The sequence below is a fragment of the Pyrgilauda ruficollis genome, unplaced genomic scaffold (genome assembly GCF_017590135.1).
Source record: "Pyrgilauda ruficollis isolate IOZ18807 unplaced genomic scaffold, ASM1759013v1 scaffold189, whole genome shotgun sequence".
Classification (NCBI taxonomy): domain Eukaryota; kingdom Metazoa; phylum Chordata; class Aves; order Passeriformes; family Passeridae; genus Pyrgilauda; species Pyrgilauda ruficollis.
Window position 1 is genome coordinate 687,634 of NW_024517984.1, and position 20,977 is coordinate 708,610.

At 66.8% G+C, this 20,977-nt stretch overlaps 2 protein-coding genes and 1 long non-coding RNA gene across 3 annotated transcripts in view; all 3 read right to left on the minus strand.

Annotated features, from left to right (window-relative positions):
* Positions 1 to 210: 210 nt before the first annotated feature.
* On the minus strand, positions 211 to 5,906 carry PDK2 (pyruvate dehydrogenase kinase 2). The gene is made up of 11 exons (XM_041465345.1): positions 5,694 to 5,906; positions 4,439 to 4,580; positions 3,525 to 3,596; positions 3,167 to 3,351; positions 2,761 to 2,850; positions 2,431 to 2,508; positions 1,888 to 1,964; positions 1,714 to 1,812; positions 1,521 to 1,628; positions 638 to 751; positions 211 to 566 (listed from the first exon to the last, which is right to left on the minus strand). The coding sequence occupies exons 1-11, from the start codon at positions 5,809 to 5,811 to the stop codon at positions 426 to 428; spliced, it is 1,224 nt and encodes a 407-aa protein (XP_041321279.1). The 5' UTR covers positions 5,812 to 5,906; the 3' UTR covers positions 211 to 425.
* Positions 5,907 to 6,431: 525 nt separating this feature from the next.
* The window catches only part of ITGA3 (integrin subunit alpha 3), a 19,793-nt gene continuing 5,247 nt past the window's right edge, over positions 6,432 to 20,977 (minus strand). Inside the window, exons 2-27 of the mRNA XM_041465392.1 lie at positions 18,557 to 18,678; positions 18,386 to 18,468; positions 18,117 to 18,136; positions 16,497 to 16,618; positions 16,322 to 16,408; positions 15,729 to 15,812; positions 15,091 to 15,298; positions 13,758 to 13,951; positions 13,380 to 13,468; positions 13,123 to 13,259; positions 12,937 to 13,023; positions 12,789 to 12,856; positions 12,571 to 12,707; positions 12,060 to 12,206; positions 11,888 to 11,985; positions 11,125 to 11,290; positions 10,972 to 11,040; positions 10,789 to 10,868; positions 10,621 to 10,698; positions 10,091 to 10,193; positions 9,720 to 9,890; positions 9,508 to 9,621; positions 9,272 to 9,385; positions 8,669 to 8,767; positions 8,398 to 8,523; positions 6,432 to 7,492 (exon numbers count right to left, since the gene is read on the minus strand). Coding sequence (XP_041321326.1) covers positions 7,331 to 7,492; positions 8,398 to 8,523; positions 8,669 to 8,767; positions 9,272 to 9,385; positions 9,508 to 9,621; positions 9,720 to 9,890; positions 10,091 to 10,193; positions 10,621 to 10,698; positions 10,789 to 10,868; positions 10,972 to 11,040; positions 11,125 to 11,290; positions 11,888 to 11,985; positions 12,060 to 12,206; positions 12,571 to 12,707; positions 12,789 to 12,856; positions 12,937 to 13,023; positions 13,123 to 13,259; positions 13,380 to 13,468; positions 13,758 to 13,951; positions 15,091 to 15,298; positions 15,729 to 15,812; positions 16,322 to 16,408; positions 16,497 to 16,618; positions 18,117 to 18,136; positions 18,386 to 18,468; positions 18,557 to 18,678 — 2,965 coding nt within the window. The 3' untranslated portion in view covers positions 6,432 to 7,330. The remainder of the gene's footprint in view (positions 7,493 to 8,397; positions 8,524 to 8,668; positions 8,768 to 9,271; positions 9,386 to 9,507; positions 9,622 to 9,719; positions 9,891 to 10,090; positions 10,194 to 10,620; positions 10,699 to 10,788; positions 10,869 to 10,971; positions 11,041 to 11,124; positions 11,291 to 11,887; positions 11,986 to 12,059; positions 12,207 to 12,570; positions 12,708 to 12,788; positions 12,857 to 12,936; positions 13,024 to 13,122; positions 13,260 to 13,379; positions 13,469 to 13,757; positions 13,952 to 15,090; positions 15,299 to 15,728; positions 15,813 to 16,321; positions 16,409 to 16,496; positions 16,619 to 18,116; positions 18,137 to 18,385; positions 18,469 to 18,556; positions 18,679 to 20,977) is intronic.
* On the minus strand, positions 15,966 to 17,178 carry LOC121352424. The gene is made up of 3 exons (XR_005954928.1): positions 16,497 to 17,178; positions 16,326 to 16,408; positions 15,966 to 15,986 (listed from the first exon to the last, which is right to left on the minus strand). It is a non-coding gene; the product is annotated as an uncharacterized LOC121352424 (long non-coding RNA).

Genomic DNA, 20,977 nt, shown 5'->3' on the forward strand with positions numbered 1-20,977 from the left:
GGGGGGGTTGAGCAGGTCACAGCAAGTGGGGGGGTGGGGACAGCTCAGTAGTGCAACATCAGGGGGGAGCAGGGACAGGAACATGGCGAGGGAGGGGGGGCTCAGGTGCCCCCACCCCATCAGGGCTGTGGGTGCTGGGAAGTGCTACTGGTCCTACTGGGACAGAACCAGTCCCTTGCTGGGATGGGGACACCCCCGGGGCGGGTGGGGACTTTGGGGGAGACGGTGAGGGAACAAAAGGCGCTGCTCCAACCCCCCCAGCTCCGTCCCTAAGCGCCACCAAGGCGGGGACACCAGGACACGCCCACACCCCACACTTCCCAAGGAACCCAAAGAACCGGAATGCCAAACACCCCCCGGGGCACTCGGGGACACCTCGTGGTGGGGGCTGAGGGGTCCCGGTGGCCGGGGGGGCCCGGGGGGGCTCAGGGCACGCGGTAGGTGGAGGTGTTCTTGGGCTCGGTGCTGGGCACGCACCAGTCCCCCGCCTCCTGGCTGGCCTGGTAGTGCCGCCACGCCGACTTGTTGTACACGGGCAGCCGCTCCACCGAGTCCGTGGACAGCGCCTGGGGGGCACGGGGGGCTCAGCGAGGGTCCTGAGACCCCCCCCAAGGCGGCTCTGGGGACAGGCACTCACCTTCAGGTAGATGACGGCGTCGGTGCCGAAGCCCTCCATGGAGAAGAGCTGCAGGTCCCCCTGGAAGTACTTGGCATAGAGGCGGGAGATGGGCAGCCCGTAGCCAAAGCCGGCCTGGGGGGGCAGGGAATTGGGGTGGGGGTGTCCCCAGGGCTGGGGGGGGGACCCTCAGGGCACCCTTGGCCTCCCCACAGTGCCCCAAGAAGTGCCAGGAGTGTCCCCGGCACTGCCAGCGGTCACGGTGGCACCATCAAAGGGCTCCAGAATGGCCACAGGGGCACCCTGCCACCCCAAAGTGTCCCCGTGCCACCCCAAAGTGTCTTCATGCCACCCCAAAGTGTCCCCATGCCACCCCAAAGTGTCCTCATCCCACCATAAAGGGTCCCCCTGCCACTCCAAAGTGTCCCCATGCCACCCTAAAGGGTCCCACTGTAGTCCCTCAGTGCTTCATGCCACCCCGAAGTGTCCCCATGCCACCATAAAGGGTCCCCATGCCACCATAAAGGGTGCCCCTGTCACCCCAAGGGTCCCCACATCACGCCCAAGTGTCCCTGTGCCACTTCCAAGCACCCCCACACCACCAAATGTCCCCATGCCAGCCTAAACGTCCCCAGAAGGTCCCAGGCCAAGCCCAAACCCCCCAGTGCCACTGCAGCTCACCCCAATCACCCCCAAAACACTCCCAGGCCACTCCAGCCAACCCCAAACCTCCCCATGCCACCCTCAAAGCACCCCCTGCCACTCCAGGTCCCCAAATGACCCCCAAACCTCCCCAAGCCACTCCAGCTCCCCTCAAACACCCCCAGCCCCCCTCAGCTGCAGCCCCCCCTCCTTGTCCCCCTCCCCACGAGGGTCCCCAGCCCCTGGGGGGGGGGCCACATACCAGGGGGGCCCCCCCGGAGCCCAGCTGGGGGGTGGGGGCTGTCGAGTACATGTAGCTGAAGAGCCGCTCGATCTTCCTCAGGGGCACCCCCATGCCCCTGTCACTCATCTGGGGACACCAGAGCAGGTGACAATGCTGCTCCTGTCCCCCCTCCCCACATCCCCCCTCCCCAGGGTGGGCTGGGGTCCCTCACCCGGATGGACAGGTCCTCCTGGCCCAGGGCCACCATCACCCTGATGGCCGGCAGCCGGGGGCTGTTCTCGTGGCTCTCCACCGTGGCTCTCATGGCATTCTGGGGACACAGAGCCACGGGGGGGTCAGGGGGTCCCCCACAGCCCCCCGAGACCCCCCCAAAGGGCTGGGCTACCTTGAAGAGCTCGAAGAGCATGTGGTACAGGTGGGATGGGACGTAGACGATGCTCACGGGCTGCTCAGCGTTGCAGGCTGGAGGGGACACTGGCATTGGTGGGGACAATCCTGACCCTAAACCTGCCCCAGGCCTGGAAGGGTCACCCCCCACCACAGGGACCCCCACACCTAGATAAGCCAAATATCCCATGCTACAGGGACCCCAACCCTAAAGGAGCTGAGAACCCCCTGAAATAGGGACCCCCAACCCAGAACGAGCCACACAAAAATCCCCCTGCCCCAGGGTCCCCACCCTAAAGGAACCACCTGAGAATCCCCAACCCCAAAGGAGCCACCCACGATCCCCCTGCCTGGGCCCCCCGTGTCCCCTCAGCCCCTTGTCCCCTCAATCCACTGTCCCCTCACTGCCACTGTCCCCTCACCCCTACTGTCCCCTCAGCCCTGCTGTCCCCTTACCCCTGCTGTCCCCTCAGCCCTGTTGTCCCCTCAGCCCCGCTGTCCCCTCAGCCCTGTTGTCCCCTCAGCCCCACTGTCCCCTCACCGTTGACCTCCTCGATCTCCAGCTCGGGCGAGGCCATGTAGTATTTGTCACACAGCAGCTTGGCCATGTTGTAGGCGTCTGGCAAAGGAGGGGACAGAGGGCTCAGCACCCCCAGGACCAACAGGGGCAGCCTTTGGGTCCCCCACCCCCAAACATTCCCCATTCCCACAGATCCTGAGGACGTTCCTGGTGTCTCCTGCACAGCTCAGGGGACAGTTTGGCTGAGGCCACCCCAAACGTGTGACACGAGTGGTGCCAGGGGGACTTCCAAGCAACCCCCACCCCCCGAAGTGCCCCCGCAGTGGGGGTGGGACCCCAGAGCCCACCAACCTCTCACCACGTTGGCCACGTTGCAGTGGGGGTCGATGCTTCCGATGTGTTTGGGGTGTGCGGGGTTGGTGCTGCCATCGAAGAGCAGGGCTGGGGAGGGGACAAAGAGCTGGGGGCACCCCAGGGACACCCTCGGGGACACCCCCAGGGACACCCCCAGGGCACCCTGGGGCTGTGGGGGGAAACATTTGACACCAGGGAGACGCCCAAGATAGGATCCCTGGGATTAGTGGTGACTCTCAGGACAGACCCCTGTGGCTGGGGGGACACTCTGGGGACACCCAGTGATGATGGGGACCCTCAGGACAGACCCCTGGGGTTAGGAGAGGACCCTTGGGGCAGGGAGAACCTTGAGGAACTCCCTGGGGCTGGGAGGACCCTTGGGCCGGCAGCCCCCCAGGCTCACTGTGCTGGTTGATGAGCATGCGGATGGAGATGCGGCTCAGGTAGAAGCGGTCCAGGAAGTACTGGATGTTCTGGTTGGACACGGGGTCGTCCCCGTACGTCTCCTTGTACTCGATCACCCCCTGCGCCATGGTGGGGACAACGTCGTTGTGCCGGTTCCGGATCGTCACCAGCGCGTTGGTGAACCTGCACAGGGGACAGGGACAGCGCTGGGGACACCCGCCCCAGGCACAGCCCCGCTCCAGGCCCGGATCCCCGGGAGTTGCAGGCGCTGGCAAAACCCACAGCCAGCTCCTGTGGCACCTCAGGGTGACACCCCGGGACGGGGGACAAGGACACGCCGTCACCTCCCGACTCACTGTCCCAGCGTGGCTTGGTCCTCGGGGTCCCTGTCGTGGAATTCCATGATGTCCAGCAGGCTCTGCACGTACCTGGGGGGACACGGTCATCCCCCAGCTGACACCCCCAAGCAGAGAGTGACCCCAGGTGACAGCACGCAGGGCCAGGGGCCAGCGCCCCTCAGCCCAGGCCCCCACCCCAAAATCTGCTGCACCAGGGGTCACTGTCCCACCACACTGCTGGCACTTGGGGACACCTGGGGACACTGGCCCTCTGATGGGGTTGGGGCTGTGATGGGGGTGGCACGGCCGGACCCCCTGGCACAGCCTGACCCTGCTGGCAGCAGCCCAGGACACCGGACAAACAACGTGTCACGTGGTGGCCTGAAAAAGGGTCACACTGCTGGCACTGGCACGGGGACATGGCACTTAAAGGGACACTCAGACCCACCCAGGACAGGGACATCCTGTGGCACTGGTGTCCCCCCCGCTGGCTGGGACACCCCGCTGGCACAGGAGTGTCCCCAAAGGACCTGCAGCCCGTGTCACCCAAGGGCACGGCGTGGCACCAGCTGGGGAGTGCCCTGCCTGCCACCCCTCCCTGTGTACCCCCTGTGCCAGCAGGGGAGGACAGCTGGTGACAGCTGTGGGACACACAGTGGTGGTGGCACCCGAGGCGACAGCGGAACTCCCAGGGCGGTGACAGGAGCCACAGTGGCAATGGGAGCTGTGCAGGGGACCCAGGAAGGTGACAACAAGTGGACCCGTGGCAGTGGGACCCCAGGCGAGTGGGGGGACCCGTGGCAGTGGGACCCCAGGCGAGTGGCAGTGGTGGCACCCCCAGCGGTGCCAGCTGCCCAGCCAGCGCAGGAGCGCGGGTGGCAGTGCCAGCAGCCCCCTGGCAGTGTCCCCGTGTCCCCGAGGGCCACACTGACCAGCTCTGCACCAGCTGCACGGAGGGCGTGCGCAGCACCCGGTCCGGGAGCAGGTTGATCTCCTTCATGATGTTGGAGAGGCGCACGGGCAGCTCCTGGCGCAGGAAGGCGAACGACGTCTTCTCACAGGCATTGCTGGAGCCTGGGGACACGGGGGGACACGGGGGGACACGGGGGGACACGGGTGAGCCCCCCAGAGCCAGCGCTGGCAGCACTGCCACCCCTTTGGCAGCAGGGACAGGGGACAGCAGCAGGTCCTGGTCCTTGGCTGGGGGACACTGGGGGACTCTGGCGGGGGGACAGGGAGGGCTGAGGGTGGGGACAGTGCTCAGCCCACTGCGAGGACAGGCTGGGTGCCCAGCGCCACCCAGAACAGCCCAAACTGGGGCTGGGAGACCCCCGAGTGCAGATGGGAGGGGAGAAGGAGCTGGGCCAGCACCAGAACCCAGAGCAGGCCCAGGGGACCCCAGGGACACAGAGAGGGGTCCCCAACCAGGAGCTGAGCAGGGGGGGCACAGCTGACCCCAAAGGCCTGGATCCCTGGGGACAAGGGACATGGGGATGGAGCTGGGGGGACAGGGAGGACCCCGGAGTGCAGCCCCCAGCCCCTGTCTGGGGAGCAGGAGACAAGAGGGGGCAAGGTTGGGTGACAGCCATGGGGGGACATCCCCCCCGCCGGGGTCATTGGAGCAGATTGGGGGGTCCCAGCTGCCCACCTGGGGGGGCCAGGCCGGTGCAGGGCCGGGGGTCCCTCACAGGGGGTATTTACTGGGGGGGTGGGGGGTCAGGATGTGCCCCAAATGAGGGGGTCTGGGGGGGCAGAGGGGCCACCCCCACAAGGGGCCTGTGAGGAAACCACATCCCAATGCCACTTATTCACCCGGGGGGCGCTGCTAAACCCCCCGCCCCCAATAACAAAGGGATATTTGGGGGGGGTCAGGGTTACCACACCCTCAGTGAGGGGGGGCAGCCCCCAGAGCCCCCCGCGTTTAGGGGGTGCGGAGGGGAGAAACTCCCTGGGAAGGGTTAGGGTTTCCCGGGGCGGGGGTGTGAAGGAATTCCCGGGCAGGGGGTCGGGAATTCCCGGGAAGGGAGGCAGGAATTCCGGGGCTGTGCACGGAGCTCCCTCCCCTCACACCGGCTGTCCCCGCCGAGGCGGGGGGCTGAGGGGTGTCCCGGTGCCGGAGCAGGGTGGGGGTCCCGGGGCTGGGCCGGGGTCGCGGTCGGGGGCGGGGAGGGGGGTTCCTTTATTTACCGAAGTCCAGAAACTGCTTCATGGAGAGCGGCGACGGCGAGAACTTGCTGAAGTGCTCGATGTAGGTGGGGACGCCGGCCAGCGCCGCGCGCTTCCCGAGGCACCGCAGCAGCCGCATGGCCCCGCTGTCCCCTCAGTGTCCCCTCGTTGTCCCCTCGTTGTCCCCTCAGGGTCCCCCCAGGGTCCCCTCAGCGCCCCTCAAGCCCCCGGGCCCGGCCCCGCCCCCGCCGCGCCGCGCGCAAACAACACACCCGCTGTCGATCAACGAACCCCAGCCAATCAGCGCCCGTTATGCAGGAAACCCCGCCCATCCCCAGTGCCAATCCGGCTTCACCGCTAGGCACGCCTCGCTGTCAATCATCGTGAGCCACGCCCCTCAGTGGAGTTTATGCTGCCCGCCCCGCTGTCAATCACCGTGAGCCACGCCCCTCAGTGGAGTTAATGCTGCCCGCCTCGCTGTCAATCAGCTCGCGCCTCGCTGCCAATCAGCGCCCGCACTGCTTTGGGCCCCGCCCATCCTGGAGCTAACCCCACCCCTCGCTGACGCACCAGCTCTGATTTGCATAACCGGGGCTCCCATCAGCCCCTCGGCGGTCCCAGACCCCTTCCCGGGGTGTTTTTTGGGGGTTTGAGCCTTTCCTGAAGGTTTTGGGAGGTCTGAGCCCACCCCAAACCCAGCATTACCCCCCCATCACCCCCTGCACCCCGGGTTCATCATCATCCCCCCACCCCGGGTTTGGGGGCCGGCTGGGGGGCTGGGGGCGCGGGACCCCCTCCCCAGCCGCCCCCGGTACCGACCAGACGCCAGGACTCGACACCGAAACACCAAAACACGGAATAATTTAACCCCGCGGGGCGGGACAGGGACCCCCGGGGCGGGGGGCGAGGGGCGGGAATGGGGGGGACACGGCTGCACCCCCCAAGGCAAAGCTGCGAGAACAGCAGGAGGGGTCTGGGGTCTGCAGGGGAGACCCCCGTGGGGTCTGAGGTCAGCAGGGGAGACCCCCATGGGGTGTGGAGGGGGAGACCCCCGCGGGGTTTGGGGTGAGGAGGGGGTGCAGGAGGGAACGAGCTCCCCCCGGGGAAAGCAGAGGGGTCCCGCACCCATTGCCGAGGGCAGGGGGGCGAGCGTGTCCCGGCCTGCAGGGACGTGTCCCCAGGGGCCGGGCCGTGTCCCAGGGAGGCTGGGGACAAGGGACAAGGGACAGGGAGGCGGCGAGCGGAGTGTCTGCGGAGCGGGGGGAAGGCACTCGGTGAGGCCAGCAGCACTTCGGGGAGCGGGGGGGCACATTTGGGGGGTCGCCCCCACAAGCGTGCAAGGCACGAGCGTGCAAGAGCCCCCCGGGGGGGCGGGGAGAGGCTGCGGGAGCCCACCGGGCAAACCGGGAGGAGCTGCGGGAGCCCACCGGGAGAACCGGGAGGGGCTGCGGGAGCCCCCCGGGCGAACCGGGAGGAGCTGCGGGAGCCCCCCGGGCGAACCGGGAGGGGCTGCGGGAGCCCCCCGGGAGAACCGGGAGGGGCTGCGGGAGCCAAGACCGGCGGCGGCCGCGTCTGAGGGGAAGGGGAAGGGGCAGGGGGAGATGCGCTTGTGCAAAGTCAGAGCCCCCCTGGCAGGGGCCCGGGCGGGGGGCTGGGGGTCAGTAGTACTTGTCCGGCTCCTGCCACTTGGTCACCCAGAGCTTCTTGCGGCGGCGGCGGGGCAGGAGCCCCCCGGGCTGGTAGCGCTGCTCCTGCCGGATCCGCACCGCGTGGTACTTGGGCATGATCCGGTAATAGCGGGTCCGCTGGAAAAAGTCACACTGCGAGGGGGACAGAGAGGGGACACGGCGTCAGTGAGGGGCCGGAGAGGGGCCGGCAGAGGGAGAGAGACCCCCGAGGCGGCGAAGAGCAGAACAAAGGGAGCGGCGATCCTGGAGAGCCCGCGGAGCCCGCAGGGACCCTGCGGGACAGAGGAAGAGGAGAGGAGGCTGAAGAGGAGGAAGATGCCGCTGCAGCCCGGCCCCACGGGGCATTACCAGGCGGCGCCCGGGGGGGCACGGGGGGTGCCCCCCGTTAGTAGTCGTCCGTGAGCCGCTTGGTTTCCGACGGCTGGATCCTCATCTCCGCCTTCTGCCCCTTGGCCTCGTACATGGCCCGGGTGTTGGCCCGCCGGAAGAACCCGCACTGCAGGGAAGGGGACAGGGTCAGGGGGGTGGGACAGGGGCTGGGGGGGGTCCTGGGTACTCCCCCGGCAGGTGGGGGGAGCGGCGCAGGGAGATGCCCCACAGGGATGCTGTGGGGTGGGGGGGTCCTGCAGACCCAGCGACCCCTCCGGGTAAAAGAGGGGGCTTCAAGCAGCTGGGGGTGCCCCCAGGGGGGTCTGGGGGTCCCCCAGTCCCTGCAGTGCAGCCACAGGGAAGGAGGTCCAGCCCCGCTTTGGGCGCACACCCCAAAGTGTTTTGCGCCCCAAGACACGTTGGGAATGCCTCTGCTCCTCTTCCTCCTGCCTCTCCAGCCGGGAATCTTCCTCCCGGGAGGGCACCTCCCACTTGGGGACACCTGCCACCCGCGGGGGACACCTTCCAGCTGAGGGGACAATCTTCCAGTCCCTGGCACCCCTCGCCGGGCAGGGAGGAGGTGGCCACGGGTGACACGAGCCCGTCGGGTCCCAGCGCGGCTCCTGCACCCCCTCCTCCCCGGGAAGGGGATTTGGGACCCCCCTCACCTTCCAGAGGAGGAGGATGATGAGCCCCAGCAGCAGCAGCCCCGCTGCCACCGACACCAGCACCAGCCAGAGCGCGATCTCGGCCGGCTGCTCCTCCTGCAGCTCCGAGTCCACGTCCACGGAGAACTGGGGGCGTGGGAAGGGCCTCGCTGGGGCTCGGGGCTCCAGCGGCCCAGTCCCACCCAGTCTGTGCCAGTCCCGCCCAGTCTGCCTCACTCCCGCCCAGTCTATCCCAGTCCCACCCATCCCAGTCCGGCCCAGTCCGGCTCACCCGCACCGTGTGGTTCCTCATGCTGATGGTGGGCACCTGCGAGCGCAGGAACAGCGTGGCCGTGCCCGCCACCTTCACACGGTCAAAGTCCCGGAACTCCTGGGGACAGGGGGACACGGCTGAGGGACAGGGACGGCACGGCACGCACAGAGCACAGCACGTGGATGATGATGGGGACATGGATGATGGGGACACGGATGACAAGGACACGGATGATGGGGACATGGATGATGGAGACATGGATGATGGGGACACGGATGATGGGGACATGGATGATGGAGACATGGATGATGGGGACATGGATGATGGGGACATGGATGATGGGGACACGGATGATGGGGACATGGATGATGGGGACACGGATGACGGGGACACGGATGATGGGGACACGGATGATGGGGACATGGATGACAAGGACATGGATGATGGGGACATGGACGATGACAGAGACACGGATGATGGCTGACACACAGACGGAGGGGGCACACAGGTGACAGCAGGGACACACAGGGGTGGCTGGAGCTCCTGAGCTGAGCCCTGGCAGACCCGGAGCCCAGTTTAACAGCGCCCCAGGCTCAGCCCCGCGCCCGCAGCCCGGCTCACCTCGATGAAGGTGCTGTTCCACACGCGGGCGCGGAGGCTGAAGCTGGAGGGCAGCTGCGTGTGCAGCAGGGGACACTCGAACCACACGCAGCGCGCCGTGCCCGCCGAGCAGCTCTGGGGGACACGGCGGTCAGGGGGCACCAAGCACCGCCCCGGCGCCAGGGAGCGGCGGGGACAGTGACCCGGGAGGGGGGATGTGCTGCCCGACCCCATCTTCCCCTGCAGCCCCCACTCACCAGCACCGCCTCGGACCTCGGGCGCCGGCCGGTGGCCAAGGTGACCGGGGGCTCGCCCGGCTCGGGGGGCTCCAGCTCCCGCCTCTGCCGGGCTGGAGCCTGGTCCTGCAGCAGCTGAGGGGGGACACCAACCCCATCAGGGCTGTGCCGGGGGGCTGAAGGACCCCCGCGGTGGGGCAGGGGCACGGCCCTGAGGGCACCGGGTGACTCACGGTGAGGTTGAGGGGGTTGATGAGCCCCCCGGGGGGGTGACACGTGTCGTTGCCGTTCACCAGGATCTCCGTGGGGTAGAGGAGCCATTTGCCGTTGGGGATCTCGTAGGGCCACTCAAACCCCAGCAGGATGGTGCCCAGCGTGCCCAGGGACTCGCCTTTGGTGGTCACCTGCGGGCAGGGCGGGAGGTGCAGTCCGCCGTTCCCAAATCCGCCTTCCTCCCGCATTCCCAAATCCGCTTCCTTCCCTCGTTCCCAAATCCGCCTTCCTCCCGCATTCCCAAATCCGCTTCCTTCCCTCGTTCCCAAATCCGCCTTCCTCCCCCATTCCCAAATCCGCCTCCCCCCGGCGCCGGCCACGCCCAGCTCACCTGGAAGTCGAAGGTGAGGGGGCTGCCCACGTCCTGCTCCTGTTTCATGGCCGACTCGCCCACCACGGTCCCGCTGAAGTAGGACTGGATGTGGGAGGAGGCTCTGGGAACGGGAACGGTGTCAGGGGCACAGGGGACATCCCACTGCTGCCCCAGTCCTGGGACACGGAGGGCTGGCACAGCCAGACTCGGGTGGGGGGATGGAGGGGACACAGGGGGGTCCAGGGGAGAGAGAGAGGGTGAAGGGGACACAGAGAGGGTGGAGGGGACACAGAGGGGTCCAGGGGACACAGAGGGGGTGCAGGGGACACAGAGAGGGTGCAGGGGACACAGAGAGGGTGCAGGCGACACAGAGAGAGTGGAGGGGACACAGAGGGGGTGCAGGGGACACAGAGAGAGTGGAAGGGACACAGAGAGGTCCAGGGGACACAGAGAGGTTCAGGGGACACAGAGGGGTGCAGGGGACACAGAGGGGGTGCAGGGGACACAAAGGGGTCCAGGGGACACAGAGGGGTGCAGGGGACTCTCACATGCTCAGCGAGGACTGGATGCTGTAATCCACCAGCAGCTTGGCCAGCACGGGCTGCAGATCCTCCTGGGTGCTCTGCCTGCCGGGGCACCGGCATGGGGCACCGGGATCGGCATCTCCCCGGTCCCACCGGGACCATCCCCGCCCCCGTCCCGCCCCTCCCACTCACGTGGACAGGTCCAGCCACACCGCCACCTCCCGCGTGTCCAGCATGATCCCGATGGCTTCGAAGGTGATGGTCAGCTCAGCCTGCACTCGGGGGCACAGGGAGCAGCTCAGCCCTGCTGAGCCCCCCAGGAAGGGCCGGGGGGCAGCTGGGGGCAGCTGGGGGGCAGCTGGGGGCAGCTCTCACCCTCTGGTTCCTCTTGAAAGGGTTCCCCAGCTCGCACAGCACTGTCTCCCCGAAGGTGCAGGCTCCGCTCTGGGGAGGACAAGAGGGTCAGGATCCTCCTGGCCGAGCCCAGCTGCTCCCGGTGGGACTCGGGGCCCCGGGTGCCCCCCGTACCGGGCGGACGGAGGAGGGCAGCAGGCTGGGGGGCACGGTGACGTTCAGCAGGGCCTCGTGGGCGTCCTCGCCGTTCCAGGGCGCCGTGGGGACGTTGGTGATGTTGATGCTCAGGTGCAGCTTGCGCACGTCCCGGCTGTACTGCAGCACCTGGGTGCCGTTCACCCTGCGCGCACAGCGGGGTCAGCCGTGGTACAGGGACACAACGTGGCACAGGGACACAACATGGTATAGGGACACAACGTGGTATAGGGACACCCCGTGGCACAGGGACACACCATGGCACAGGGACACACCATGGCACAGGGACACAACGTGGTATAGGGACACCCCGTGGCACAGGGACACACCATGGCACAGGGACACAACGTGGCACAGGGACATCCCGTAGTACAGGGACATCCCATGGCATAGGGACACCCCGTGGCACAGGGACATCCCGTGGCACAGGGACATCCCATGGCACAGGGACACAACATGGCACAGGGACACAGAGTGGCACAGGGACATCCTGTGGTACAGGGACACAATGTGGCACAGGGACACCCCGTGGCACAGGGACATCCCATGGCACAGGGACACAACGTGGTATAGGGACATCCCATGGCACAGGGACACACCGTGGCACAGGGACACCCCCAGGGGGAAGAGGGGACACAATAGGGACACACGGTGGCACAGGAACATCCCATGGCACAGGGACATCCTGTGGCACAGGGACACCCCTGGGGGGATGAGGGGACACGCAGGGCCCTGCTGTCACCTGGGCAGCGGCTGGTTCTGCTCGGTGACGAAGCTGCTCCGCAGCTGGAGGTTGCTGTAGCACTGGTTGTCGGAGCCACATTCCTTCTGGAACTCGATCTGCAGGGACAGGGATGTCCCCTGAGTCGCTGCCACCCCCGGGGCACCCCAGCGTGTCCCCCCGCCCAGCTCACCTTGGTCTCGTTCTCGTGGGACTGGTCCTGGTTGAGGACGGGGAAGGCGTCCAGGGAGTGGGGGCCCAGCTGGAAGGTTCTGGGCCTCTCCAGCAGGGAGTAGTTCATGGAGAGCACGATGGGGTGCAGCTTGTCCCGGACATTGTCCTGCAGGGTGGGAACCACACACAGATCCTGCCTGGACCCAAAGGCAGCTCCAGCCACGGCTGGGGTCCCCCTCTGCTGCTGCCAGCCCAGTGAGAGACCCCAGAGAGTGATCACAGGGATGGAGGTGGGTGGATGATGAATGGATGGATGGTTGGATGGATGATGGATGGATGATGGATGGATGATGGATGGATGGATGATGGATGGATGGATGATGGATGGATGGATGGATGGATGGATGGATGGATGGATGGATGGATGGATGGATGGATGGATGGATGGATGGATGGATGGATGGATGGATGATGGATGGATGGATGGATGGAGGGAAGGATGGATGGAAGATGGAGGGAAGGACGCTCACCAGCAGCAGGAGCTCCTGGGACTGGCAGCGGGTGTCGGGCATGGAGAAGTCCCCGGTGTAGGTGGCAGATTGGGACCCCGAGAACCTGACCCTGGGCGGGTGCCGGTCCTTGTCGGCCTCCAGCGTGTACTGCAGGGCTGGGGGACAGCACCAGTTGTCCAACACCCCCCACAACGTGTCCCCATGTCCCCGTGTCCCCCCAGCACCCCCCCACTCACTGATCCTCTCGCTGTAGTTGGGGTCCCCCGCGCTCTGGTTGTAGGAGAAGCACAGGGTCACCGTCATGCTGGGGGGACAAAGGGGCTGTGAGCCGAGCCAGGGGTGCCACCAGCAGCCACGGGGACACCGGGGACACCTGGGACTCACCAGGACTTGGGCGTGCACTGGGCAGGGTCCACCTTGCTGGGGGTCACCGTGAAGGTCTTGTCCAGGATGTTGATCACGGGCCGGGCTCTGGGCAGGAATTGGGCTGGGCTGAGCCCCCCTGCTCCGTGCCCACCCCAGGGGTGGCAGCGGTGGCAGGACACCTGTCCCCTGTCCCCATGGCTGTACCTGAGCAGCACGACTCTCTCGCTCAGGCTGCCCACCAGCAGGTCCGGGTAGGAATTCCCGTCCATGTCCAGCCCCCCGCTCAGCGAGTACCCGAAGGTTTTTATCTTGGTGGGGCCCAGCTCTGCCCCGCTGATCACCTGGATTTGGGGGGCAGGGGGTCTCACCCAGTGCCCTGGAGTGGGGGTCTCGGGGGGTGTCCAAAGGCCTGATCCTGGGGAGGGGTCCAGGCCCTGGCTCGGGGTCCCCGGGGCCGTTACCTGCCGGGGTCGGTCCCGCAGCCCCAGGGCGCTGCTGTGGTAGATGTAGACCTTGCCAGGCCCCTCGAAAGGAGCCCCCACGGCGATATCTGGGGGGACAAGAGCAGGGTCAGCCCCCCAGGGCCCTCCCTGGGACCCCAAACTCCAGCCCCAGCCCCAGCCAGGCAGCCCTGGCCATGTCTGGGGTCCCCCTTTCCTGTGAGACCCCACAAACTCAGCACAGGAGACAGAAGGAATAACGGGACAATCAGGACCTCCAACCTATCCCCATCTCCTCCTCTTCACCCCACACCTCTCCAAAGACCCCCCCCCACACCCTCTCCTTTCCTGAGCCCCCCCGTGGCTCCCCAAAAAGCGGCTCCCCACAAAGGAGCTCACCCTGGAACCCGTCCTGGTTGATGTCCCCGATGCTGGCCAGGGCAAAGCCAAACCCGGAGTAGCTGGGCCCGGTGAGGACCAGGCTGGGGAGCTGCTGGAAGCCCCCAGCCTCGTTCATGTACACGAACACCGCGCCCCCCACCTCCTGCTTCCTCTCGAAGTAGTAGGGGGCCCCCACCAGCAGGTCCTGCCACCTGTGGGGACAGCAGCGGGGTGCTGGGGGCTGTGACACGGCCCTGACCCCACAGGCCTGGAGTGGGGGAGACACCAAAAAAAAACCCCCAAAAAAACCTCCCCAGCCCAGAGCTGGGATGCACAGGGATCCCTGGGAGCTGCAGGTGAGACCCCCACCCTCAGGAGCTGTGAGATGTCCCACGTGAGACCCCCACCCTCAGGAGCTGCAGGGTGCTGCAGGTGAGACCCCCACCCCTAGGAGCTACAGGATATCCCAGGTGAGACCCCCATCCATGGGAGCTACAGGATATCCCAGGTGAGACCCCCACCCCTGAGAGCTGCAGGGTGCTCCAGGTGAGACCCCCACCCATGGGAGATGCAGGGTGCTGCAGGTGAGACCCCCACCCCTAGGAGCTACAGGATATCCCAGGTGAGACCCCCATCCATGGGAGCTACAGGATATCCCAGGTGAGACCCCCACCCCTGAGAGCTGCAGGGTGCTCCAGGTGAGACCCCCACCCATGGGAGATGCAGGGTGCTGCAGGTGAGACCCCCACCCCTAGGAGCTACAGGATATCCCAGGTGAGACGCCCACCCCTGAGAGCTGCAGGATATCCCAGGTGAGACCCCCACCCCTGATAGCTGCAGGATATCCCAGGTGAGACCCCCACCCTCAGGATCTGTGGGATTTCCCAGGTGAGACCCCCACTCCTAGGAGCTACAGGATATCCCAGGTGAGACCCCCACCCCTGAGAGCTGCAGGGTGCTCCAGGTGAGACCCCCACCCATGGGAGATGCAGGGTGCTCCAGGTGAGATCCCCACCCATGGGAGCTGCAGGATGTCCCAGGTGAGACCCCCACCCCTGGGAGCTGCAGGGTGCTCCAGGTGAGACCCCCACCCTCAGGATCTGTGGGATTTCTCAGGTGAGACCCCCACCCCTGGGAGCTACAGGATATCCCAGGTGAGACCCCCACCCCTGGGAGCTGCAGGGTGCTCCAGGTGAGACCCCCACCCATGGGAACTTTGGGGTCCAAGCCCACCTGAGCTTCAGGACATCCTAAGCCGCCCCACCCTCAGGAGCTGGCAGACCCCAGCCCAGGTGACCTCCAGGAAGCCCCAGGTGAGCCCCAGGTGAGCCGGGGGGTCGCGGCCCCTCACCCGTCGTTGTTGAGGTCGGCCAGGGCGAGGGCGCTGCCGAAGTAGGAGCCGACCTGCGGCCCGGGGAGCAGCAGGCTCCGGTTCAGCGTCTGCCGGGCGCCGCGGCTCAGCAGCAGCACGGCTCCGGTGTGCCGGTACCGCGGCGCGCCCGTCACCACGGTCACCGCGTCCCGCTGCAGCACCGCGCTGCCCACCTCGGCCGTGTACCCTGCGGGGGCCGCGTCAGGGAGGGCACGGGGACCCCCCGAGACCCCCTCGTGTCCCCTCCACCCCCCGGAGGCCCCGCATCCCGTCCTGGGTCCCTCCAGCCCCGGGTATCTCAGGGGGAGCACTGGGAACTGCTCACACCCTCCTTAAGTGTCCCTAAGTGTCCCTAAGTGTCCCTAAGTGTCTCTAAGTGTCCCCACGTGTCCCTCGTGCCTTTAACATCCACACCCAAAGCTCACAGCCCCCAAAGCTCCTCCTCAGCCCTTCTCCCTCCATATACCCGATGTCACCCCAATGTCACCACTGCCCCCCGGTCTCACCGTCCCAGAGGGGTCTTCAAGCCTCCCTGGGCCCCCCACCCCTCTAAATCCATCCCCTCCAAACCTCCTCCTCCTCCTCCTCGCCCCCAACCCCCCCGGGGCTCCCCCCACCTATGTAGGTGTTGCCGATCCTCTTGTTGGGGTAGGAGAAGTCGTGCAGGTCCCACGTCTCCCGCTGCAGCATGTAATCCGTGCCTGGAGCGGGGAGGGGGGGTCACCTCAGCACTGGGGGGGGGACAGCTCAGGGACTGACCACAGCACCCGCGTGTAGTGGTGGGCACAGGCCTGGCACGGGGACAGGGGACAGCTCAGGGACAGGGGACAGCTCAGGGACAGCCACAGCACCCACGTGTAGTGGTGGGCACAGGCCTGGGGACAGCAGGGACACTGAGGTTCAGGGGACACCCCAAAGGTGTGGGGACACCCCAAGGGGGTGTGTGTGTAAAGAACCAGGATCTGGGTGTGCAAGCATCCGGGATCTGGGTGTGCAAGGATCTGGGTGTGTAAGGATCTGGGTGTGTGAGGATCTGGGTGTGTAAGGATCTGGGATCTGGGTGTGCAAGGATCTGGGTGTGTAAGGATCTGGGATCTGGGTAAGGATCTGGGTGTGTAAGGATCTGGGTGTGCAAGGATCTGGGGTCTTGGTGTGCAAGGATCAGGGTGTGCAAGGATCTGGGTGTGCAAAGCCCCGCGGTGCCCCCGACTCACCAGGACCCTCCCCGGTGGCTGCCGCTGGCTGGCCACTGTCACCCCCAGCCACATGTCCTCGATGATGGCCTTGTCCGGCTCATCTGCGGGGGAACAGCCGGCCTGAGAGGGGGTCCCCGCTCCTGGGGGGGTTTTGGGGTGGTCACACACCCCGGGGGGGCGGTCACCCACCCTTGAGCTCGATGGCCAGGCGCTGGCAGTCGCGGGTGGTGGCACTCAGGGGACAGGCGTACACGGCGCCCGTCCGTGTCCCGTTCACCGGCTCCGCGTCCTGGGGGGCCCCCACCAGCAGCCTGGGGGGCACAAAGGGGGCTCGTGGGTGGGTAGGTCCAACCCCCCAAACCCCTCCAACTCATTTTGGTGGGTGCCCTGGGGAGGGGACACTTGGGGGACACCGGAGCTGCTTCCCCAGAGTTTGTCACACCCTGACACCCCCAAATAATGGGGTCAGCCTCATCTCCAGAGCTGGAAGGGGACACAGGGACCCCGAATGGCCTCAGGGACAGACTGACAGAGTCATTGCTCCCCCCATTCCTTCCCAGAGCCCCTCCCATGGCTGAGCCCCCATCCCCATGCATGGGGGTGGGAAGAGGAGTCACAGTGACCCCCCCTCAAACCTCGCTGCGCTGGCGGGGAAAACAAGAGGGAGGGGCTGCTCTGAACACCGCGTCCGTGTAAACACCCCCGGCCCCCCCGGCCGGGCTTTGATCCCTCCGCAGCCCCGGCAGCTGCGGCGTGTCCGGCCGACAGCGCCGAGCCGCGTGCCAGGGAATGCGGGACAGCAGGGACAGAGCCCCGGGAGCGGGGAGGGGGGACAGACACCCTCGTGTGGGACGGACACCCCTTGTGTGGGATGGACGCCCCTCATCCAGGATGGACACCCCTTATCCGGGATGGGGACCCCTCATCCGGGATGGGGACCCCTTATCCAGGATGGACACCCCTCGTGTGGGATGGACACCCCTCATCCGGGATGGGGACCCCTTATCCGGGATGGACACCCTCGTGTGGGATGGACACCCTCATGTGGGACGGGCACCCCTCGTGTGGGATGGACACCCCTCATCCGGGATGGGGACCCCTTATCCGGGATGGACACCCCTCGTGTGGGACGGACACCCTCGTGTGGGACAGACACCCCTTATCCGGGATGGACACCCCTTGTGTGGGATGGACACCCCTCATCCAGGACAGACACGCCCCCATCCCAGACAAACACCTCTCATGTGGGATGGACACCCCTCAGCCTGGACAAACACCCCTCATCCAGGACAGACACCCCTCGTGTGGGACAGACACCCCTCAGGCCAGACAGACACCCCTCATGTGGGATGGACACCCCTCAGCCTGGACAAACACCCCTCATCCAGGACAGACACCCCTCATCCAGGACAGACACCCCTCATCCACGACAGACACCCCTCGTGTGGGATGGACACCCCTCATCCCGGACAGACACCCCTCAGGCCGGAGGGGCTCGGGCAGCACGGGGCTGTCCCAGGACAGGCAGCACCTCCCAGGGGTGACCTCCCCCAGGAAGGGCAGTGCCATGGGGGACATTGGCATTCCGGGCTGGATGTGCCCCCAGCCCCTTCAGGTGATGCTGAAGGGACCCCCCACCCCAAAGGAAGATTCCGGGGACCCCAAGGAAGGTCCTAAGCCCTGGCAGGGGAGCGGGACAGCTCAGGGACTGACCACAGCACCCGCGTGTAGTGGTGGGCACAGGCCTGGCACGGGGACAGGGGACAGCTCAGGGACAGGGGACAGCTCAGGGACAGCCACAGCACCCACGTGTAGTGGTGGGCACAGGCCTGGGGACAGCAGGGACACTGAGGTTCAGGGGACACCCCAAAGGTGTGGGGACACCCCAAGGGGGTGTGTGTGTAAAGAACCAGGATCTGGGTGTGCAAGCATCCGGGATCTGGGTGTGCAAGGATCTGGGTGTGTAAGGATCTGGGTGTGTGAGGATCTGGGTGTGCAAGGATCTGGGGTCTTGGTGTGCAAGGATCAGGGTGTGCAAGGATCTGGGTGTGCAAAGCCCCGCGGTGCCCCCGACTCACCAGGACCCTCCCCGGTGGCTGCCGCTGGCTGGCCACTGTCACCCCCAGCCACATGTCCTCGATGATGGCCTTGTCCGGCTCATCTGCGGGGGAACAGCCGGCCTGAGAGGGGGTCCCCGCTCCTGGGGGGGTTTTGGGGTGGTCACACACCCCGGGGGGGCGGTCACCCACCCTTGAGCTCGATGGCCAGGCGCTGGCAGTCGCGGGTGGTGGCACTCAGGGGACAGGCGTACACGGCGCCCGTCCGTGTCCCGTTCACCGGCTCCGCGTCCTGGGGGGCCCCCACCAGCAGCCTGGGGGGCACAAAGGGGGCTCGTGGGTGGGTAGGTCCAACCCCCCAAACCCCTCCAACTCATTTTGGTGGGTGCCCTGGGGAGGGGACACTTGGGGGACACCGGAGCTGCTTCCCCAGAGTTTGTCACACCCTGACACCCCCAAATAATGGGGTCAGCCTCATCTCCAGAGCTGGAAGGGGACACAGGGACCCCGAATGGCCTCAGGGACAGACTGACAGAGTCATTGCTCCCCCCATTCCTTCCCAGAGCCCCTCCCATGGCTGAGCCCCCATCCCCATGCATGGGGGTGGGAAGAGGAGTCACAGTGACCCCCCCTCAAACCTCGCTGCGCTGGCGGGGAAAACAAGAGGGAGGGGCTGCTCTGAACACCGCGTCCGTGTAAACACCCCCGGCCCCCCCGGCCGGGCTTTGATCCCTCCGCAGCCCCGGCAGCTGCGGCGTGTCCGGCCGACAGCGCCGAGCCGCGTGCCAGGGAATGCGGGACAGCAGGGACAGAGCCCCGGGAGCGGGGAGGGGGGACAGACACCCTCGTGTGGGACGGACACCCCTTGTGTGGGATGGACACCCTCATCCGGGATGGGGACCCCTTATCCAGGATGGACACCCCTCGTGTGGGACAGACACCCCTTATCCGGGATGGACACCCCTCGTGTGGGATGGACACCCCTCATCCGGGATGGACACCCCTCATCGAGGACAGACACCCTCGTGTGGGATGGACACCCCTTATCCAGGATGGACACCCCTTGTGTGGGATGGACACCCCTCATCCAGGACAGACACGCCCCCATCCCAGACAAACACCTCTCATGTGGGATGGACACCCCTCAGCCTGGACAAACACCCCTCATCCAGGACAGACCCCCCTCGTGTGGGACAGACACCCCTTATCCGGGATGGACACCCCTCGTGTGGGACAGACACCCCTCAGGCCAGACAGACACCCCTCATGTGGGATGGACACCCCTCAGCCTGGACAAACACCCCTCATCCAGGACAGACACCCCTCAGGCCGGACAGACACCCCTCGTGTGGGATGGACACCCCTCATCCCGGACAGACACCCCTCAGGCCGGAGGGGCTCGGGCAGCACGGGGCTGTCCCAGGACAGGCAGCACCTCCCAGGGGTGACCTCCCCCAGGAAGGGCAGTGCCATGGGGGACATTGGCATTCCGGGCTGGATGTGCCCCCAGCCCCTTCAGGTGATGCTGAAGGGACCCCCCACCCCAAAGGAAGATTCCGGGGACCCCAAGGAAGGTCCTAAGCCCTGGCAGGGGAGCTGGCACGGCCGCAGGGCTCCGGAAGGGCCAGCCTTTCCGCCGGGAAGTCCTTCGGGAGCGCCGGGACAATGGCGTGGAGGTGGCCGGGCTGGGGGAGGAAGTGCCTCCCTCTGGCAGGCGGGACACGGGGGAACACAGCACCCAGGACACAGGGGACATGGCACCCAGGATGGAGGTGACAGCGCACCCAGGACACAGGGGACATGGCACCCAGGACATGGAGGTGACATGGCACCCAGGACACAGGGGGACATGGCACCCAGGTCACGGGGAGACATGGCACCCAGGACACAGCGGGGGACACGACACCCAGGTCACGGGGAGACATGGCACCCAGGACATGGAGGTGACACGGCACCCAGGACACGAGGGGACACAGCACTCAGGACATGGAGGGGACACAGCACCCAGGACACGGGGGGACATGGCACCCAGGATATGGCACTCAGGACACGGCACCCAGGACATGGAGGGGACACTGCACTCAGGACATGGCACTCAGGACATGGGGGGACACGGCACCCAGGATATAGCACCCAGGACATGAAGGGGACATGGCACACAGGACATGGCACAGAGGACACAGAAGCGACACGGCACCCACAGCTGCTCACGGGGCACCGGTGTACCGAGCTGGCCAGTGCTCAGCAGGGCCACCAGCGAGGACAGGGCCAAGTGCCGCTGTCCCCATCCCAGCGAGGACAGACCAAGTGCCGCTGTCCCCATCCCAGCGAGGACAGACCAAGTGCCGCTGTCCCCATCCCAGCGAGGACAGGGCCGAGCGCCGCTGTCCCCATTGTCCCCAAACCAGCGAGGACAGGGCCGAGCGCCGCTGTCCCCGCAGCAGCGCCCGCGGGCAGGGAGCGCCGGCAAGCCGAGCAATGCGGGGCCGGCAGCCGGGCACGTCCGGGCGGGCCGGGCGCTGACTCAAAGCCCAGGCGCAGGAGGAATGCGGGGCCCCGGGCAGCCCCCGCCCCGGCACGCCGGGACCCCCCCGGGGCGGCTGAGTCAGCCCG